The 21,705-nt window shown below is 39.0% G+C and overlaps 3 protein-coding genes and 1 long non-coding RNA gene across 8 annotated transcripts in view; 1 reads left to right on the top strand and 3 right to left on the bottom strand.

Moving 5' to 3' along the window:
• The window catches only part of LOC134816912 (mucin-2-like), a 765,431-nt gene that overhangs the window by 10,948 nt on the left and 732,778 nt on the right, over positions 1-21,705 (bottom strand). For 2 of the 3 annotated variants that reach the window (XM_063825934.1, XM_063825933.1), the window contains exons 2-3: positions 10,800-10,844; positions 10,592-10,643 (exon numbers count right to left, since the gene is read on the bottom strand). The exons of the other annotated variant lie outside the window; for it this stretch is intronic. The gene's annotated coding sequence lies outside the window, so the exon portion shown is untranslated. The remainder of the gene's footprint in view (positions 1-10,591; positions 10,644-10,799; positions 10,845-21,705) is intronic. 3 annotated transcript variants of the gene reach the window in all.
• On the top strand, positions 2,587-5,112 carry LOC134816756 (uncharacterized). Its single transcript, XR_010160436.1, has 5 exons — positions 2,587-2,733; positions 2,920-3,000; positions 3,579-3,778; positions 3,973-4,195; positions 4,303-5,112. It is a non-coding gene; the product is annotated as an uncharacterized LOC134816756 (long non-coding RNA).
• Positions 7,841-10,081, bottom strand: LOC134816920 (dnaJ homolog subfamily C member 16-like). The gene has a single exon (XM_063825970.1). It carries the CDS (start codon positions 10,012-10,014, stop codon positions 7,927-7,929), a length of 2,088 nt encoding a protein of 695 aa, XP_063682040.1. The 5' UTR covers positions 10,015-10,081; the 3' UTR covers positions 7,841-7,926.
• Positions 13,439-21,512, bottom strand: LOC134816927 (WW domain-binding protein 4-like). 3 transcript variants are annotated; one of them, XR_010160450.1, is made up of 7 exons: positions 21,308-21,512; positions 20,989-21,152; positions 20,500-20,561; positions 20,144-20,242; positions 19,714-19,930; positions 15,857-15,922; positions 13,439-15,600 (listed from the first exon to the last, which is right to left on the bottom strand). XR_010160450.1 is itself a non-coding variant. In XM_063825981.1 (5 exons), the coding sequence occupies exons 1-5, from the start codon at positions 21,428-21,430 to the stop codon at positions 19,764-19,766; spliced, it is 615 nt and encodes a 204-aa protein (XP_063682051.1). In that variant the 5' UTR covers positions 21,431-21,512; the 3' UTR covers positions 17,812-19,763. The 3 variants fall into 3 exon arrangements, 2 of the variants coding, with proteins under 2 accessions (XP_063682050.1, XP_063682051.1); XM_063825981.1 differs by lacking the exons at positions 13,439-15,600; positions 15,857-15,922 and having other exon boundaries at positions 17,812-19,930; XM_063825980.1 differs by lacking the exons at positions 19,714-19,930; positions 20,144-20,242; positions 20,500-20,561; positions 20,989-21,152; positions 21,308-21,512 and adding an exon at positions 17,706-18,607.

Genomic DNA, 21,705 nt, shown 5'->3' with positions numbered 1-21,705 from the left:
GGTAAAATGTATTATACTCAAATATAATATATAAAAGGCCCCTGACATCAGAGTAAATGTCAGGAATGCCTGACTTAAACCCCCTCATCCATCACTTATTTCGAATAAATGTATAGATGCTGCATTGAATTCATGAAGATATCATTCGTTTTGAGCAATCATTCCCTTAGCTCCCCCGTTCTTTGATTGTTTCAAAGAAGTAGTCAAACTACAATATGTATTTAATTGTTTAGTTACATCTATTGCTTGTTATTTAAGCCATTTCATCTCTAGTAGATTCAAATAATTTCTGTAATTCTGAATTATGTTGCTGAACAAACTTGACAATCACCATTAGAAAGAAGGTGACATGTTTATGGACCCAGAACTAGCTAAGACAGTTCTCTGTGTACATTCGGATCACTTCAAGAATCTTGTGGTTTGTTAAAAGACTTCGATCCGCTCACAGCCATGCAGATTAAGACGAATTTAGATCGAAATTATTTTGATAACAATGAAAACTCAAATGGTTTGATTTTTAGCTAAATTACCATAATTATTATAATTAATTAAATACAGGCTGACAATGTTTCATTTCACAAACTGTATCTGAATAATGTAATTTTAACTGAATCTTAAGCTGTTCAAACAGCTTTGTTAGATGATGTTATCGATGCTGTATAAGTTGAAACCTTTTGATGATGAGAGGTACATGAACAAACCTACACTAAACAATACTACATTCCAGCTTGGAACGAAATGAGTGGAGTTGAACGACGCCCTGTTTATCGAAACTACATCAATCAACTTTTCAACTATGCAGGTTATTAATGAAATAGGTACTACTATTTTTTCGGAACTAAGTCCGATCTACGCCAGATAACCCCCTCCATATATCCCTGTCCCGCATCAGGGTTCACAGTTCCTCTTTTGAGTTTGTCCCAATTTCCTTCAGTAACATAGACAAGTAGCTTTGTCTTGGTCGGCCTTGCTGTGCTCTACCATGCATAGGTTTCCATAAGACTAAATCACTGGCAAGTAGCTCAGGATGTCTGATGCAGTGTCCGCCATTTTTAGTCTCCTGCTTCGTAACTTGTTTGACAGCCTTGGTAGACTACCATACAAAGTTATATTGCTGACCTTGTCCTTCCATGAGATACCCAGCACCATACGTAGCATCTTTGTGTATGTCCCGTCCAATACAAATGAAATAAATTATTTTTATCCCGCTTATATCAACAATCAAAATTAAAAACTTATGGATGTATATCACTCATTATTATGTATCACTCTCTAACATCTTGTCCTCACTACAAATATTACCACTTCTGATATAATAATGTTTTTTTGTGTCTTCTTTGGCTCAAGCATGGCTCCAGCTCAAAAACTTTGGGTGGGTGCAGCTTGGCGCACGGCGGGGGGGGGGGGGTGAAGCCCCCTGGAAAATTTTGGAATTTTACTCTCCTAAACGTATTTTAATATCTCCAAAACAGTCTCAATTGATAACAGAAGTCAATTGACCCTTAGTTTATACAAAATTTGACAATTTTTGTGTGAACATTTTCGAATCGTTTGGGTGGGTGCAACATCCTTTGGTGGGTGCGCACCCACCCGAACCTACACGGTGGAGCCATGCCTGCTTTGGCTATCTGTTTCATTTCCAAGACCAACCGCTGATGGATAGCTCGATCTTCAGGTGATCGATCTGGAGAGATGAAAACAGTCTTATGATCTTCACACAGTCTCAGCTTTTTGGCATTTACTAATATCTCATGAACGGTAAGTTAGAATTACCTAGCGAAACTTTGACTGGTCTCGTCTTGTTGGCTGATTTTCTCCCAACCCAGATAGCTTCAAAACGTGGTTTTTCTTCAATCTGCTGAAAAATCACGGTAACTTTATTGCACAGTTCCTCTTCATCAGTCTCCTTCAAACCAAAGATGAGCACATTCCTACTGCGATCCTCTTCCGATACAGCATTCTGTACAACCTTTTTTAAACTCTCTTCTGCAAGCACAGGTGCATTTTTAGTCACAGCTTGACTGTATGAGTTCATCTCAGCTTGGACAGTGTCTTGAACGGCGGTCTTGACGTTGGAGTGCACGGATTCCAACTGCTTCGATTTAGTTTCCAGAAGTTCAGCCTGCAGCTTGATAACAGTACTTTGCGATCGGATAAGATCGCTCTTCAACTCCTCCATATCTTTCTTGTTATCCAGAAACGTACTTACATGATTATCGGTAGTCTGATACGCAGAATACAAATTACAAATGTTTTACTGAAACTGACTTCACTGGCTTTTTGAACGTTTCAACTGAAAACTCAGATTTATTGTCACGGTTCGTAGCTTCCGCGAGTTCAGTGATCCAACCGGCAGTTGTAATGTAGCGATAAAATAGAGATAAGAGCTAGATTATCAACACGTAACAAAAACTGTAAAACTGTATCATAATATAAGTATGCTTTTAACATCATCTGTTGTGATATACATGACAAAGGGTTGGAAATGTACAGTAACCTTACTATATTGCAATTACACAATATTATGTGAACGACCCCTAACCCCTTATCTAAGGCTCTATAAGTATTGAATAATGATAACTGCAGGGTTTCAAAATGTACAAGGCATCATATCAAAGACTGCATATAATGCCCGAAAGAAGGACGAATCCAATTTGGCTCTCTGGATGTATTGAAAGCTCTCAACCTTCCAGAAAAGGACTGTTCAAAGGAACACTTAAATCCCTCCGACAGGTAATTATTATAAATAATAATTTAGTTTACACTTCACTATGTCAAATCACCTACTATAATGAAGAAAATTGTTGTGTTAACCAAGTTTAATGTGACTCAATTTTGGTGGAACTTTAGAATTTGGACATTATATCTATCATGTTCATCTTAAATCTCATATTATATACTCAATATTCAATTAAACAGACAAAGATAACCTCTCTAGGCCCTCTGGTGGTGACGTATAAGTGCTTTCTCAGTACTTTCTCTCGCTTTTGGACAAATCCAGTGAGTTAACTTTTTATCAGTGGTCGACCGGGGGCAGGATTCTGACCGGGGCCGGGGAGCCCCAATATAGCTGGGGCTGGGCTGACGGGCTGACCACTGAGAATTGGCCGGGGTTAAATTTATTGGCCGGGGCCGGTGTTTACCCCCGGCGAATTGCCAATTTTTGGCCGGGGCCGGGAAGGGCTGGGCCCGCTGGGGGTTGTGATTTTGGCCGGGGCACCGGGCGACCACTGCTTTTTATGTCACGATTTAAAAAACTTTATTCATAAGTTTATGAAACATCAAAACTTTGCATGCTCTGCATTATGTAAAGTCAGTCATGCACTAGAGCACAGTTCACATATAACCTAATCCAGCCTAGGGGAGGGGGTTTGAAGTCGCTTGTGCTAGAGTGATTTATACTCAATAGCTATGTGAAAAGTGGCTCAAGGAGGGGAGACCGACGTAAACAATTTTGAATTGGTAGAAGTTAAGTTTAGGCTTTAATAAAATACTATTGAAAGAATATCATTCTTTTACCACAGACATAAGACTTTGCCGTAAGGTATACAAAAATGTGATCATTCATCAATTTTCAGAGTGCTGTATCTGTACCCGAATAGAAATAAAGGATTTTAATGAAACAGTTTTCTTCCGCTCTGAAAGTGAACGAATGACAAAACAGTCTAGAGAATTCCTCGCCCTGCTGCAGAAGATCAATCCTGGGTTGTGCTCACCAAAGCAAACCTCTTTTTTGTGTATTCAGTGTCTTAACTATGTAAAAGACAACTATAACAGGGTGAGTGGTTTCCTCCTGTTTTACTAACATTTAAAAACATTATTATTCAAAGTTAAATAGACAGCGAGTAGTAATTTTTAATCCATTTCTATCGGATTTGCAAACTTTTAAAATGATATAACACTTGTACGATCTCAAACTTATGTGATATGATACTGTTGATATAAATGTGGGAAGTAATAAAGTATTTGCAGGTGTACAGTGCTGTTTCTGAAATTGACGAATCTTCTTGTGATGAAGATTGAAGAAGCTATTGCCATCCAAGTGGAAAAAGTCCCGCCTTTGTCACCCTCGGCCTCCTCGAATAGAACTAAGAAAATGTGGAGACTTTCTTCATTTAGTTCCCAATCAAGTGGACCAGATGTTGATTTGTTTGAAATGGACTGAGACTTGTGTTTCATATGCCAGGTTGAACAGGTTTGTGTGAAACTTTTGCTCGCAAATATAATTATTATACATATTATCTCGATTTAATTTTAAGAGTATGAGAGGATATTCTTCTTTAACAATACGAATTTCCCTAGACGTTAGAAACGAAAAAGGATAGTCTGATTCAAGGAAAAGATAAAAGTTTCTTCGTCGATTTCGCAACATACTATCTGTGGACATCTACAGAAATCGTCAGGATCTGTGCAACATCGATGTTAATCCTGATTCGCACATGAACAAGTGCCCTGTTCTTAACCCTGAGAGTCTCGGAAAATATCTCTATAGCAAGCTAGGTAGATATCACAAAACGTGTCGTTTGAGGTACAGCAACTCGAGGGTGAAACAATTGAAGGGTAAATTATCTGAAGCTGTAAGTTTAAAACCTGTCTCTAAAAACCTGTTTTAAAATGGAAAGACACGTGTCCACGCACGACAACACCAATGCTGCATTAATGAGTGCAGGTATTGACGCTGTACGGACCTTTTAACTGGAGCAGGAGAATGTTTTACCAGAACTGTACCTCGTGTCTGACCTGAAGCTTAAGTACAATGACTATGTGACGTCTAATTTATCTGAGAACGCTGCAAACTCCAGCAATGTTTAATCTGATCACATCAGTTTTCAGAAAGACAATGTCGGTAAGACGAGTTTGTATCTAATCTTGCCGCAACAATAGATTCGGATAGAGATGATAACACTTTAACAAAGACAGCACTCATAACGGAGATTAGAAAAGAAATCTTTCAATGTAGAAACGAATTCTATCAGCTATCGTTCCGTAAGACGATTTATCTTCAAAAACATGTTCGATTTACCGATCGGTGGCATCTGTAGAAATATAGTGTTTATGTGGATTAATCTGTTAAAGCAGGGCTATTGTATCATTTTAACATTAACTTTGCATAGTGATGATACGTTTATTGTGTCTCTTGTGATTATCTATTTTCTACAGTGTTACGGTACCACGAGGTTTCTGGCGCAGTGACGCGCTTTTGAGCAAATATCGTGCTAGATACGTCACGCGCCGCAACCGAATCAGATTTAAGTGCACTTTTTTCATTGTAAACACTACATACGACGCGCAACACGTTCTACGTGGTCGAAATTTTCGAGGTCTCTAACACCGGAATGGAGCAATATTTAGACGATCTGACACTTTCTGGGGCTTAAGCAACCTAAGAGAAATTAGGGGAACAACTCAGAAAAAATTTTTAGTCGATATTCCGGTGTCTGTAGATGTCCGAAGTTTTGGCAGTAAAGTGCTCACAACACAGCTTCTGAAGGCTCTAGAAGGTTCCCGATACCGTCAGAGTGTTCAGTACACTCCATTCTATCATATAAGAACCCTAAAAGAAGTCCCAGGGCTCGAGCAAAAAAGCGTGATATTTGCCCGTAACAGCCTCTACTAATTAGAGTTAGGAACTAAACTTGGGCATAAAAATGTCCAGAATCATCACATTGAGTGGGATAGAACGTAGTTTCAAAGTCCTCAGACGTCAGGTTGTTGAGTTATTAGGCGGAACCCTATTTTTATGCTCTCGCGAGTCGCGAGTCAACACTTAAAATCAAGATAACTCGGCTTCTGATTAGAGTTAGGAACAAAACTTGGGCATGGAAATGTTCAGAATTATCATATTAAGTGGGGTAGAACGTGGTTTCAAAGTTCTCAGGCGTCAGGTTGTTGAGTTATTAGGCGGAACCCTATTTTTATGCTCTCGCGAGTCGCGAGTCGACACTTAAAATCAAAATAACTCGGTTTCTGAGTAGAATTAGGAACAAAACTTGGGCATAAAAATGTTCAGAATCATCACATTGAGTGGGATAGAACGTAGTTTCAAAGTCATCAGACGTCAGGTTGTTGAGTTATTAGGCCCACACCATAATATTTACTCTCTCGCAAGTCGCGAGTCGACACTTAAAATCAAAATAACTCGGCTTCTGATTAGAGTTAGGAACTAAACTTGGGCATAAAAATGTTCACAATTCTGGACATTTCTATGCCCAAGTTTAATTCCTAACTCTAATCCGGAGCAGAGTTATTTTGATTTTAAGCATAGAATCACTACTTGCGAGAACGTAAAAATAGGGTTCCGTCGAATAACTTAACAACCTGACGTCTGAAGACTTTGAAACCAAGTTCTACCCCACTTAATGTGATAATTCTGAACATTTCCATGCCCAAGTTTTGTTCCTAACTCTAATCAGGAACCGAGTTATCTTGATTTTAAGTGTTGACTCGCGAGAGCGTAAAAATAGGGTTCCGCCTAATAACTCAACAACCTGACGTCTGAGGACTTTGAAACTACGTTCTATCCCACTCAATGTGATGATTCTGAACATTTTTATGCCCAAGTTTAGTTCCTAACTCTAATCAGAAGCCGAGTTATTTTGATTTTAAGTGTCAACTCGCGACTCGCGAGAGCATAAAAATAGGGTTCCGCCTAATAACTCAACAACCTGACGCCTGAGAACTTTGAAACCACGTTCTACCCCACTTAATGTGATGATTCTGAACATTTTTATGCCCAAGTTTAGTTCCTAACTCTAATCAGAAGCCGAGTTATTTTGATTTTAAGTGTCAACTCGCGACTTGAGAGAGAGTAAATATTATTGTGTGGGCCTAATAACTCAACAACCTGACGCCTGAGAACTTTGAAACCACGTTCTACCCCACTTAATGTGATGATTCTGAACGTTTTTATGCCCAAGTTTAGTTCCTAACTCTAATCAGAAGCCGAGTTATTTTGATTTTAAGTGTCGACTCGCGACTCGCGAGAGCGTAAATATTATGGTGTGGGCCTAATAACTCAACAACCTGACGTCTGAGGACTTTGAAACTACGTTCTACCCCACTCAATGTGATGATTGTGAACATTTTGCTGCCCGAGTTTTGCTCCTAACTTCAATTGGAGGCTGAGTTATTTTGATTTTAAGCGCTGCAATCGCTACCCGCAAGAGCGTAAAAACAGGTTGGGGCCTAATAACTCAACAACCTGACATCTGAGGACTTTGAAATTGTGGTCTACCCTACTCAATGTGATGATTCTGAACATTTTAATGCCCAGGATGAGCACGTAGCTCAATCAGAAGCCGAGATATCTCGTATTTAGTGTGAAAATCACGACTCGCGAGGGTAAATAAGGGTGTGGTCACATAACTCAACAACCCGATGTCTGTTGACTTTAAAATTATGCTCTACCCCCCTAAATGTGATGATTCTGAACAACTTCAAAGCCAAGCTGAGCTTCTAATTCCAATTAGAAGCGAAGTTATTTTGATTCTAAAGTTGCAAAAGCGCCAAAAAAGGGCGTGGTCAATTGCGCAAAACTGCCCCATAGCCAAAATTTCTACCCAAGCCAAATTTGTTTCTAATGGGTCCCTTGAGGTATTCCAAGTCTCAAACCCCGGGGCGGAAGTTATATAGACGGGAATGTCGTCAGATCCTTGACTATACAGAATAAACAAAAAATTTAACAACATATATTATTTCAGCTTACGATTGAAATCTACAAATTAAATGTACTAGCTGGAAAAGTGCAAGCCCGTTAAATATAGTCACAACTCACACAGATTGGGGAAGTTCATAAGTTAAGTCACTTTAAGGTCAAAAAATAAAAAAATAATTAGCTCCATCAATATTTCTGTTTAAGATTAAAATTCTATTATAAATTATTAATCAATTACAATATATTATATATATATACTAATTTTAAATAAATCAGCCTGTAGGATACTCCAACTCCCCATGACCGAACCTAGGTAAACTTCCCTCACACAACCTCTCAAACCAGAGAGTAACCCTATCCTGCAGGTTAACTAACGAGGAGTTAGAACATGTGTTGATTGGGGTAAAGAAGTTGAAATATTTCTTATTAAAGTTCACCGCAATCACCGAACCCTGGATCAGCCTACACCCTGCCAGCTCAGCAAACAAAAACAACCAAGATTCGTATTTGTCATGAGAGACAAAAGCGACGGACTGAGGGCCTCTTATACACAACTCTTTTAGTTTAGCCGATACAACTCTAACGGGTAGAGGGACCGAACTTCCATCCTTAAGGTCCCCCACAACGAGCAATGTCATCTGTGATTTATCTGAGGGGAGGAGTTTGCTAGCTGTTAGAGCAGTCAGCTCGGGCAAATCCACAAAGTTAGGTGTGTTTTCTTGGAAGGTTTGCTGCTCAGCGCTCTGTTGTTGACCTCCATTGCGCTGACGGCGCTGCGCTTCCTCTGGATCATTGTTTATCAGGAAGGTGACACAGAAGAGTGTTATTATAGATATTACTGATAACCAGGTGTTGAGGCTGATCAGATGTATTTGTCCAATAGTACTCTCAATAGAGAATGATATGAACTCCATAACATTGTCCAGGAGTGAAGGAGCATGTTCGTTGATAATGGCGCCTAGTTTTACTCGATCTCCTCCCAATTTGGCTTCACCCTCTCTTAAGTTTATGTAAAGTGAGGCTACATCAGACAGATCCCATCTGGGGAGCCACAAAACGTGAGCGTGGGTGTTTGATGTTCGTTTTAGAAGCAGAACATTGTTCAGAGGATACGGTGGGAAGAACGATTCTATGAATTCAAATTGGGCATCACGGTATAAGAAAGAGAATTGCATGTTTCGTTTGAATTGAAGCTCTCCAGTTTGAATCAGCAATCTGGTTGACTTGTACTCTTCTTTTGAAGCAAACACAAATATCACACATGGTTGATCAACAGACCGAGAACATATCTCATCAAATGTTTTCGGAGAGCTTATTTTGGGTAAAATCAACTTCTTTTCGGCCTCAAGAATCTGCAGTAACTGCCCAATAGAATCTACATTGTCCTTCCTACTTATCGCAGGGTAAACCTCCTTAAATATAATGACTCCCATTTTACTTGGTGAGGGTAGAATCTGTAGAATGTTCTTTGTAGACTCGTCATCAGTTGAGCTGAAGCCATACTTGTAGTAATCCTTAAACTTGAACGCAGCCATTGCTTGGGGAAAAGAGAATGTCTTGGAGACAAATATTACCTTAGCTTTATAGTCTGTGAAATCACCAACAAAGGTGTCAACTTTCCTGTCGTTCACTTGATCCATAACCAGAACAGACTGAACTTTAGATAATATGAATCTCTCAAGGTTTGTGAAAGTAAGAGAAAGGGTGAAATGATAAACCCGTCCTGATACGATTATCAAAAATGATGGAGTTTCATAGACTGATATCTTCTGCTTCATATTTGAGGAGTCATAGGGTAACTCCCAGAATTTCATACCATAGGGTTTGAAATGGTTCATGACATCAGGCCACGCTCGATCATACTCCATACAGAGGAAACACCACCGAGATGTAACTTTAACGAGATGAATTGACATGTAACTGTCTGGAAGAACTTCCTGTTCAAACCGCTTAACTGTTAATATGGGAGAATCCTTGTGTGGTTCCTTCTTCCGAAAGTTGTTAAAGCTGTTAAATCCACGGCCACCCCCAAACTCATTTCCTCCGCTGAACGTGTACCGCTGACCGTTGAAGTAGAACTCTTGTCTGGATCCACCCTGTCTACTTTGCTGTTGTTTGGGCTGGTTTTGTTCTTTTGTCAGCGATTCATACGCAGCAGCCACTTCAGTAAACTTTCTTTCAGCATCAGGATCACTACTTACATCAGGGTGATATTTCTTGGCAAGCTTTCGGTACGCTTTCTGAATTTCTGATTTGGAGGCTGATCTAGAAACACCCAGAACGTGATAAGGGTTACTTTGTGAACTACTGATGTGGAGTATTATACAGATAATTGTTAGAATCCAAAGAGTCCACCTCATCCTAAATCTGCTATATCTGAGATCATGAATGTTAAGACTGATAGTTGTGATTACTATCAGTGCTAAAAAATACCTGGTTCAAGAAAACAAAGAGCAAGATAAAACCATAGTTGTCACAATGACCGATGGGCAGTTTTTAATGATATTGTCCAGTTCTCTGTTAACTTAAAAAGTTCACAGACTTCGAATTGAGGAAAAGTACAGCACTTATATAAATATATACTTAAGTAAATATTGTGACAACTATGATTTTACTTTTTCTGAAAGGTACACCTGCAATAAACCGAATGACATTTACTTTCGGTGTACATGTCAAAATTAAATAATTATACTGAAATATCTAAATCAGAATTATATGAATTATAATTGAAATTAAATTAAAATAATTGACGGCAACAATCGACGGCTTCAAAATGTATAACATTATCAAACACAACAATGTACCAAGCTTCAATTGGAGCAGAGCGACAACAAAACTAAAACTAAAATATGTATTTAATTGCACAATGACTATCAATATATTAACTATTATTAACTGGGACTAATATAATGTCGGAGGGCGTGAGTGACAACTTACATTTAGTCTTGGGGTTTCCAAAGTGCTCTTGTAATAACTTTGTCACTGTAGACTGAAAATATGATGATATTAGTGGTCAACAAGCAATGATTACTGATTAAAAGTGTACAATATCATGTGATTTGTATACTAGCTGTGAACAAATAAATAAAAGTCAGACAGCAGTGCAGGTTTTTCAAATAAATCAGAAACATGAAAAATACCTTACCTCTTTAAAGAGGGCCTTGGTGTTATTGGAATCCATTGGCCATACCTACAGGGAAGATTGAATGTTAGGAATAAATAATTGATTCGATTAGGTTAATTAACACACTCCTATTAAGTCAATTATTACAACTGTACATTATTAGGTTAATTACATGGAAATAGTACCACAGTTAGTGTATATAATGTGCTAAGAAGAGTATCAGCTTTCTAACTTCCAATTAACAAAACATATCACAATGATACCACCAATTTGCTAACTGAACTCCCCTGCTCAGGGCTCCCTTAAAAAGCACGATTACATTATTATTAAACCTTCGGCCCAGAAAACGTAGTTGCAAGATTTGGGATACTGAGATTATTAGCCACAAATTTGCTGCTAGTATGTCTAGCCTATAGGTTTAAATGTTAGGATTTACATTTCATAAAATTATTATTATTAAATCTAAAACAGCTAATAATTCTACTAATTATCAAGGTCTGTGCCAGCCCCCGGGCTGCAGTCACATTAGCAGAGTGAAATCTAGTAAACCAAGATTGCACTTCATGACCTGCTTGGGTGGCCAAGTCAGAACAACTGCCAATTTGGTCGGCCTGGACAGTAATTTGTAACTTGATCTTGGTTTTCTTTGATCATTATGCACTTGTGAGTTGCGTTGGTGGTCAGCTTTCCAGCGAGAATAAAACTCTGTGACACCCCTTACTCAATCAAACAAGAAATTTCAATAAAACAAGAAATTTAATTTTAGCACATTTTACAGAATCTACAAATTTACAACAATGAAAATATAATGCGCATTTGGTTTATGACGTTCTGTCTTTAACTGCTAATTGGGTTGTAAACGGACAGGCAACGGGGCAAGGAATGTGAGGGCCTGGAAGTTTTTGCACACACCAAAACGTTAGTCCAGATGAGTTTTCGGAGACAAGGCTCTTACTTAGACCAGATACAAATTGTTGGGAGAAATAAAGTGTTGTTACTAGGCTAGGGATTGCAGTCTTGTTGTGACAGAAACTCTACACTCTATTATTGATTATGCTTTTTATGTTGTGCAAATCAAGAAAATAAAATGCCACTTGAAGGCGAATATTATCTATTGGTGGGCTGGCGAAAAATTATGGGCTTTGCATTAATGGTTATAATAGTTTACTAGATAGGCTCTGCAAACAAATTCAATTTTGACCAAGGCAAGGACAAGCTTCTAAGAACTCGTTAATGCAGCTTCAGGTAAAGAAGTTGGTGATAGCGCTCGATTCATACAATTTTATTGTAATGAAAATTACAGAAATGCGCGTGACGCGACGCACTTGATTCAAAATATCGTTTTATTTTAATAACAATGCTTCATACGCTTGGTTGTTTGAAATTGTCAAGAAAAAATTGTTTTTATGTTCTAGCTGACCATCAAAAATTAACACCATTGCGCATATCTCATTTTTGCACGATTTCGACTTTTGCAGAAGTTCAGACTTAAGCATTAAGACTTTATTGTTATACTCATAGGTTGTATGGCCCGAGTGCGCGGCTTCTCCTGTATCGTTTGCGTTCCCAGCAATCCTTACTGGCTAGCGATATTACTACAGGGTGATCGCCTTTTCACAGCATGTTGAACTCCGCGCGCGCTCGCTAGTTCATTGCATTTGCACGCTTCAAATATTCCAGGAATGCAATTGTACCGCGTACCACGTGATACGATTCAGCCAATCAGAGAACAACAATCTGCAAAGTTAAAGCTACGCAGTTTTATAAGGCCTAAAATATGACTTTTCGCGATAATTCAAAATCTACGTTGTTTTCAATTTTCCCCTGGGGGGAAACGTTATTTTTGCGAAACGAACATTTTGCAAAAAACCGGAAGACGCTATCTCTTTTACTTTCAAAGTTAGGCTCCAGCCAGTAAGGTTTCTTGGGTTGAAACTATTCTATAGTGAAACGACAATGAGGGTCACTACTTGATAGATAGTGGGGCCTGCGGTCCCACTCCCAGGTCATTGGGGATCAGCGTTCGAAAATGCATTTCATGTAGCAAGTAATTGTTTACTTGGGGACCTCAGGCTATTATGTTTATAATAGAAATTAGGCGGAATGACAGGCTGAGCGCGGCCCAGTAATAGAGCTGATTAGGCGGAATGACAGGCTGAGCGCGGCCCAGTAAGTAATAATTGTAGGTTTACAACCTACGAAGACGTGGGCCGATTTGGATAGGAATCGTTGACGGTCTTGGAACAATATGAACATAATATTTGGAACAAATATTTTATCTGAAAGAAGCTGGAAAGGATTGACTAACAACTAGAATTATTATAATAGTACTATAGTATTGGTTGTATCACGTCGTGACCTTCACATACAACATAGCCATGTGTATACGCGCACTGCGTGACGCGCTTGTTTCACGGCGGTCGCGCGCTACTGCAAGCGAGAGGGCTCTGGTTAGAGCAAGTCGTTACCCCCACGGTCGTTTCACTAGGTCCCCCTTTATCGTCCTGACGATACAGGCGGGTCATACAACGTATGACAAAGTATTGGGTAGAATTTCTGCAAGACATTGTATAAGATTTATAAAGTAGCCAATTTCCAAATCTCGACAATTTTTTATTTGTCAAAATTTGATTCAATTTTAAACAATAATGATAGATTTTGAGTTTGCAATTATAAAAATCAATTTTAATTAAATAGTTTTGCCATACTTCAATGTTCAACATTACTACAAACTAACAATTTTTAATTATATCAGGAAAATGTCCTGGAATTAAGTCCAATCTAACAATTCTCAAACAACTTAGTATAACAAAAAGGAATATAAAATGCGTGCAATATAAAACAAGCTTCTCCATTTTGTGCTTAAAATAGAATCTATTCTTAACCATTTATAACTTAACATTTTCAAAAATCTTTGAGTAAATTTCGTGCAAAATTATTGTCAAGAACAATTTTAAAGTAAACCACTAAAATTCTTTAGTCGATGTTGGCCTCAACATCTTCGTAAACCTCTTGGTACATTCGGCTCAGATCACACAATTGCGTCGTCAGTTTACCGTGAAGTTCGTGCATTTCAAATATTCCTTCTTGTAGTTTATCAATGGTATTTTTTATCCTTTTTAGATCATCGTTTCGACAACCTGGTCCTAATTTGTCTATCCAGTTCTTGGTTGCACTCTTTTGAGTGTTTATCTTGCTGGCAATACTCAAAACATGGTTCTCAACGGTGGCGATCTGTGTGGTTATCAAAATAACCACCTGCTTGTTTATTCTTTGTTCCGGGAAGATGAACATGGAATCTAGTTTCTTCTTGATCTCAGCCCAGGGGAGCTGAACACAGTCACTGCTACTTGACGAAGAGGCCGTGTTGTAATACTTGACACATGACTGGGAAACTTGAGCTTGAACAAGGTTGCTAAGAGTGGTTTTAGTTTTCAGGAAGTAAGCTCTGTTGATTTTATTCAGAGTTTCTTTTCCGAATTCGTCGAATTGTTCGTCGCCCATAACTTCTGTAGCGCCGACGATTAGAATCACGGACAAGTAAGACTTAACTCTTGCAAAAACGGAATTCATTCGAACAAGAATTGTGTCCAGATCCTGACACTGGCCGGCTTTCATTGCGGATAGTCTTAAGACTTCGGACAAGTCTACAACACATGTTACAGCGGTCCAGTCCGAGGCTACCACTTCATCATAACCCTTTATCGCTGACATGGACTCTAAACTTGCTAGCAATGAACTAGAAGAGTTGGTGTTCACGTCAACTATAGCTGTGGTCGCAGGGTCTACATCTGCAAGATTCGTGATGTCTGTTTCTAAGATGTTGCTAATCAAGGTGGTGAGTGGCACAGTTTCGTGACCGACTCTCCGGGTTACCAAGTGTAGAACTGGTTTTACTCCGTACATAATATTTTGATGGTCATCTCCACCATCTACCTCATCTCCCCCATTTAGCTCGGAGCTATGATCTTTGTTAGATAGTTTACTGATAGCCGAAACAAAATCCTCAATTTCCACAGTTTTTCTCCCGTCGAGAAGCGCTTCAACACGTGTTAAATTCTTGCCAAGTCCACAATTACCTGTACCACTGACATTCTCCCTGTCCATAGACCAAATACCGATCAGAGTCTGTTTTACGCGCTGAAGAGCTACGTGAAATTCCTTGTCCTTCTTAATCTTTACCTTATCTGCTTTATTTTGACTGGCCCACCAAGTAGTAAGTTCGTTGGAAAATAGTAGGTTACCTTTTTCTGCGTCAGAAAGTGTAGCAAACTGGGGTAGCTTTTCGCATTCCGATTTTGATATGTTCGGAAATACAGTGAATTGACGGATGGTCGGCATTTTGAAACGGAATGTCTTGATAATAATCGGAGTGCCAATTTCGACACCTTTGCTCTTAGTCCTGCCGACTCTTTAAAATTCTCCAGAAACAAATCACCAGCACCATCACCGTCCAAACTCATGGATCTAACATCAAGAATAACCACATGATTTTCTCCAATGGCAACGAAATCACAGCCTCCCTCGACCTCCGTATCGGTCTTATCACATTCGTGATTCACGTACAATCCAAACTCCTGGTGAGTAAACTCGAAGCCTTGCAGAACTACGAGATCTTCTGGAAGGTTCGCTAGGGCTCGATACACCGTAGCCTCGCACTGATATCGAGATACCGCATCTTCCTTGTCACTGCATAGCTTGTCCCGAAGTTTGGCAGGAAGTTGGGGGACAGGAGGGAAGAGGGTCGGGTAGCCCGGCGGGTTTCGGCAGTAAGTTTTCCAGATATCCTCGCCTTTACGCTCAATATCTCTTCGTAAATCATCTGGGGAGACAGTCACAGATGGGTAATCTAATTGATATCTGATATCAGATGCAACATGTTTATTTAATTGTCGGTATATCTCAAACCTAGTTTATGATGAATATAGATATCGGATACGAGATTGTGATAATACTGATTGGATTAGGTCTGGTATGACTCAACACCAAAATAAGATTAAATTCTCAACCTACATGTCATGGGATAGTGAGCGTTAGTCTAAGAAAATATGATAACGGACAATAACTGTTTCACTTACGAGAACTAGAGCTAGCAGTTTCAGGGGCTGCGACGTTGCTCATCACTGCCAGAGAATATCGCCTCCCTGATAGTAACAAATGTTTAATGTTGCATGTAAATTATTGAATTTGCAACATCACAAAACGTCAAACTCAAACGGCCATAGGACACATTAGAATTCGTCAACATATTTTAGAGATCAGGAAAATTTACCAATATTAATACTGGATATTTTGTTGAAAATTATAATCCTGAAAACTTGAGTCAGAAGCAACATTCATTAACGGCGGCAACATAATGTGCGATCTCGCATGCATAAATTGTTTTACGTGGGGCATGTGTGCGACAAATTTGGCGAATTGAGCGGCCGTAACTTATTAGAGGAAATCGGTGGTAAATAAATAAGAGTGTAAGTTAACCCTAGTGGTAATAAGGCTGTACTTTGACTTAGCATTAATCCCATATAAAATTTACAACATCGAGAACGTTATCAAGATGAGATAATTGGCAGGCACACATACGAGGAGATTGATGAATAGTTCTTAGATATTTGCACTGCAGGAATGTTAGCTCAGTGTTTGGCATGAATGAATGATTATAATAGCAGTTTCCAATACATCTACAGTTTGGTTATGTCCAGTGTTCGCCCATGGTCCACTATTTTATGGTCCACGTAGTATTGACAATAAGCTTCTCGAACAAAGGGGAACAACAAAGCTATTAGTGTTTCTAGCACTACTACTACTACTAGGTTAGGATTGCAATCACTCTGCAGCGTGGAAGGATGGTCGATTAAATGTTTTTGTTTTTGTGTGCGAATATGTGCGGAAAACGGCCAATAGTTTGATTTGCACTTGCCCCACTTTAATGTTGCCTCTGAGTCCGACTCCGTTGAAGTAAAAACATGCTTTCACAAAAAAAATTATAAAAACAAAACATGATTATATGTTTAGTAGTAAGGTTATAAGGTTGAATTTGAGTCAACGGTAATGGCCAACCCGATGCTTTGAAAGAATAAATAAATAAACATTCAGTGCTGAAAAAAGTGCCGAGAGAAATAAAAAACAACCTCGGAAAGTAATTGCGAAATCAGAATCCATCTAAATACTTATTTCGACCGATAAATCAAATTCAAAACACAAATTCCGTCGAAAGAATTTAACAGTTATAAAAATGGCTGGCTTAGCGAAGTATTAAACAACCACAATAAAATACAACAAAGACCAAAGTTGCGCACATGCTGACAGAATACGAAAATGCAACGTAAATTTTAAACATTTTACTGCCGGCACAAAAAATCTCCGCCATTCCTTCACACTATTGTAGCACTCTTGTAAACATGCGTTTGATTATTCCACACTTTCAGTCAAAGTACAAGCGATGTAAAACACCAAGACACGACAAAAGAATGTGGTAAATCTGAGGAATTTTCCCACTCAAACGACCGTAATTTGATAGCATAAGATTTCCTGACACAGAATGAGTTTATTAATAAATCTTATGGCTGTTATAATCAACATGGATGTGCCAAACAAGAAGTGTGAATGAAGGAAATCATAACTCAATGACTGTAAATGACATGGTCACATACTTTAATTCATACATCGGCCATGTTGTAGACATGTTATAGGCATGTTATAGACAATATTCATATTACAGATATGCTATAGACATCACTATATTATTCAGATCACTGAACAATGCCTTAAATGAGTAACTTAACACGTATTGTCAGCTACAAAACAAGAATAAAGACCACACATTGAGTCGAGTTACAAAGCCACGCTGTAAAGTGTAACGATTACCAAGGCAGAGAATACAACAAGGCAGAGAATACAACACCTGTGTTTTATTTCAACACGACTTACTTAGCCTCTCCTTTTTATCAGGAGCACCACTTTTGGAAACTTTTGGTCTTAGTATCACCGCTGGAGGAGAGGGTTTTTCAGCCTGTGGAGAGGCTGGTTTTTCTTTGGAGGAACCGGCTTTGGTTTTGGAGACAGCGGCTTTGGAGGCGTCTCAGGGGGTGCTTTACGAGAAATTGAAAGAGACACCATAGATTTTGAAGACAGCAACGGTTTTGGAGACAGTCTTGGTTTAGGGGAGAGTGGAGACTCAGGTTTCAGAGGTGAATCAGGCTTAGGAGACAGCTTAGGCAGTGGTAGCAGCTTTGGTTTTGGAGACACACTCATGGTCGGTTTAGACGGCATTGTCACCCGCCTCTCTGGCATGGTAGCCATGAGTAACAGGCAGGTTGGTAGCCAGTAACTTTAGGGTAGGGTTTAAATAATTAATTTAGATAAATAAATACTAGTCTGTTAAAGTGATGACGACATGTTTAAACATCGGAACTAAAATATAACGTAAAGAGAACAATGATCAAACTCTGGCAACTGGCAAGTCATATCTATAGGATTTTTTGGAACATTAACAAATGAGGTCACAAAGCTTCTTACTATTCACCGTGAGAAATGACTAATGTCAATTCTATTATATAATTACGAGACTTACAACACCTGGTGAGTCATATGACATTGGATTGTAATTATACAAAACTGAAACATAAACCATCGTTGGGCCATTTTGTTGAAGTTTTCTGACTGAGGAGGAGCCAAATTGTCGTGCAAGAATGGGCACATGGTGAGGTAAAAACTGATAAAATACTGGGCACAACAATTAAAAAAGGCGGTTTTCATCTAATGTCTGTATTTCAACATTTACTCCAAGAAATAAAAAAGGAAAAAGTAAACATCACAACCCGTGAGATGTTAAGAGATCACAGCTTGCATGCAATCCGTGAAACTTTAATGAAATCTAGTACCTAGTCAGCTATATTACAAAAAGCAAAATGTGTGGAATGCTTCACAAGTAGGGGCAGGGCCACCAGTAATCATTAATCGAGTGTAGCACTCGGAGATGGTCACGATACAGCCGGAGAAGTGATGCACGATATGTCTGAGATCATATTGCTGAACACAGCTCCCAGCTGTTGCCTGGTTCACGAATATGTTAATACGATCTTTAAGTTGGCTTTACCGTGTACCTGAATTTGATTAAATTGTTTTGTGACCGATAATCACAGCGGGTAGAATTACAAAGGTTTTTGGTGGTTCATTTTATTATGAGAGAGACAATAAAACTCAAAGTTGCGGGTGTGGCAAAGCTATTAACTAATATCGATGGGAGATCTGACAAAATGAGTAATCGGACAAAGCAAAGGATTTATAACACCGCCCAAGCCGAGCCTTAGCCTCATTACGGGTAATAAGATTTAAGGGGTAAAGCTGTGATACCAACTCACGCTCTGATACCAAGTCACGCATTCGAACTTAAAATCACATACTTACTGGCGGCGCGGAATGAACAAAATTACATCGAGAGCAGAGAGGAATGAATAAATATTCCAAATATTACCAGTCAAAGTGGATGAAATATAAACGTGAGCTATGACCTAATGTAAGTTAAATGTAACATCATTCCATGATATTGATAAATATTCGATTTGTTGTACCATTGTGCAAAGTATCGTTTACACACAGAAGGTCACAGCTTCAAAGGAATGGAAAGAATCCGGGAACCACTTATAAAAATGCAGAATAAAATAACTCGGTTTATGGAGAGATAAGAAGGTATGTAAAGAGCTGATAAAACATGTCATGGCTCTAAATGGGGGAAATGTCGGTCTTACATTTCAACCCAAGTACTTCTTATCAGATTGCTAACCAAATCTTCTGTCAACAGAATAATCCCGAATATACTGGCACATTTTACATGTAATATTCAGACAACTTCTCGATACCCTAACAACAAAATGTTTAAAAACTCCGAATAAAAATTCTGATAACAGGCAAATGCTCGAGTGTTGATTTAATGTACCCAATGTAAGAGAAATCACGAAGAGGCCCGTGAACCTACGAAATGAAAGTTCAATCGTCCGTCTTTTGCTTTTTACGTAAGTTTTTAGCTCTTCGTTTTTTGAAGCCAACGCTTGGTTTGGGGTCTGATTCCACGTCTAGGGATTGGATCACAGCGCAGGTCTTCACTTCGTACGCTTTTTCCTTGACTTCATAACTTTCTGTCTCTGGTAACTCACCTGAATTAAGGGCCCGGATAATAACATTTATAGTTGTAACTAAATAACTAGTTACAAGCAAGTTCTATTTATAGAATATACCTGCTCTTTCCTCATCAGTACTAAAAAGTACCAGTTCACATCTCATTGGCCAACTAACATCCACTACATGTACTACAATAAGCATCCTTGAAGTGATCGAAGCTTATAATTCTATCATGAGCGATCACTTACTCGGGTCTATGTCCTCATCAGGAGCAATGTATGAGGGCAATGTTTCCCAGACTCCTAACCCTGTGTCGGGGGCTAAGTTCTTCTCTTCTTCCTCTTCCTCTAAAAATAAAATTGTGAGTTATAAGTTGTTTAAGCTTTTAAGAGTGACGTGACTCTGAATAAGGGGTCACAAATTTAGTGACCTGTGAATGTGATCCGTTATCATTTTATTAACCACCGAGGAAAGACACAGCACAATAGTGTATTTCTACAATACACACATCAAGATAAGTTAAGGGAATCCCGTGTGAAAATAAACGATACTCATTAGATGTCGTCATACTAAGTAAGCTCAGATTGGATGAATCTAAATTTACCTTCCGGTTCTTTTGTTGCGTAGAGAATCTTGTTAACCTCTGACACATCTTTATCATCTGACCTGAGATTGGTGATGTTAGAGGTCACTGATTAGTAAGCAACATGAGATAATTCATCAACCAAATGTGCCACACACGTATCACTCGCTCAGTGCCACTCCCTTCCGGTTTCTTTGTTTTGCCCTTTCTGTGCACGACAAGAAATCGTAGAGCCGCGCAGCTATCCGATGCCGTATTACAATAATTCTATCATCGCGCGATACATATTTCAGAGGTTGCCAATGTTCGTCGCAGCATTTGCTCCCTCACCACAAACCTCAAAAATTGCTGGCAACCGGTTAAACCTCAAACTCAACGCCACCGCTTAGAACTTTAAGAATCGCCGTAATTTACACCAGCCAAGAAACCATACAATTAAAGTGTGAGCCACAGCTATTCTGGCGCTATTCCAAATTTCCAGGAGAAGTCTCAAAGGTACAGCAGACAAACCTTCCGCCAGACAAGCTAGAGGAATTCGTCAACTCGTCCACACCAACTTGATCCTTCATAACTGCTAGTCTGGCCTTCTTTTCGATAGCCACTAACGCTTCAGCTAGATCGTCTCTCTCCTTCATGACGGCGGCGCCTCTCTTCCTTGCTTCTTTGAGTTGGATCTGGGCAGGGCATTGGTTCACAACCAATTTTTAGCAAATTTGCTATTACTTTATTCTCATTTCAACACTTACAGTAATGAAAGCGGGCATGGTATGAACAAGATAAATTTGGCGAAATCTCACCGATATTTAAAGAGCGGTAAGAGACAACTCACGGCAACGGCTTCCTTGTGTTTCTTGCCCCCTTCATGGAACTCCCTGCTGATCTTGTTGTCTGCAATCCAGCATTTACATTGGGGACAAAACTTGCGGGGCTGCGACTTCCAGTACTCAGACATTATGAGCTAAACAATTATAACTGTACACTTTTAAGAGTTTGTGTACTTGCATTTAAATTGTTAGATTTGGTCTGATGTGTTTTTGTGTGGTCGGCGGTTACATGCACAAGAAGTTCAGTAGAGCATCGCAGAAATTTTAAATTATTTGATAGTACAGAAATTTAACGATGTTTTAAGAATAGACAGTAATTTTGTTAGTGAAGTATAATTTTTAGTGAAAATAATACAGCCATCTCACTGATAAACTTTATATCATTGAAAACAAATCAATAATA

Source organism: Bolinopsis microptera, chromosome 6 (genome assembly GCF_026151205.1).
Source record: "Bolinopsis microptera isolate Bmic1 chromosome 6, MBARI_Bmic_1.0, whole genome shotgun sequence".
In the NCBI taxonomy this organism is placed as follows: Eukaryota; Metazoa; Ctenophora; class Tentaculata; order Lobata; family Bolinopsidae; genus Bolinopsis; species Bolinopsis microptera.
Note: the sequence above shows the minus strand (reverse complement) of the source record. Positions and strands in the feature narration are given on the sequence as shown.

Bases quoted from the DNA above. Each gene is read 5' to 3' on its own strand.
- LOC134816920 (XM_063825970.1), bottom strand. From the start codon at position 10,014: ATGAGGTGGACTCTTTGGATTCTAACAATTATCTGTATAATACTCCAC.
- LOC134816927 (XM_063825980.1), bottom strand. From the start codon at position 15,119: ATGCCGACCATCCGTCAATTCACTGTATTTCCGAACATATCAAAATCG.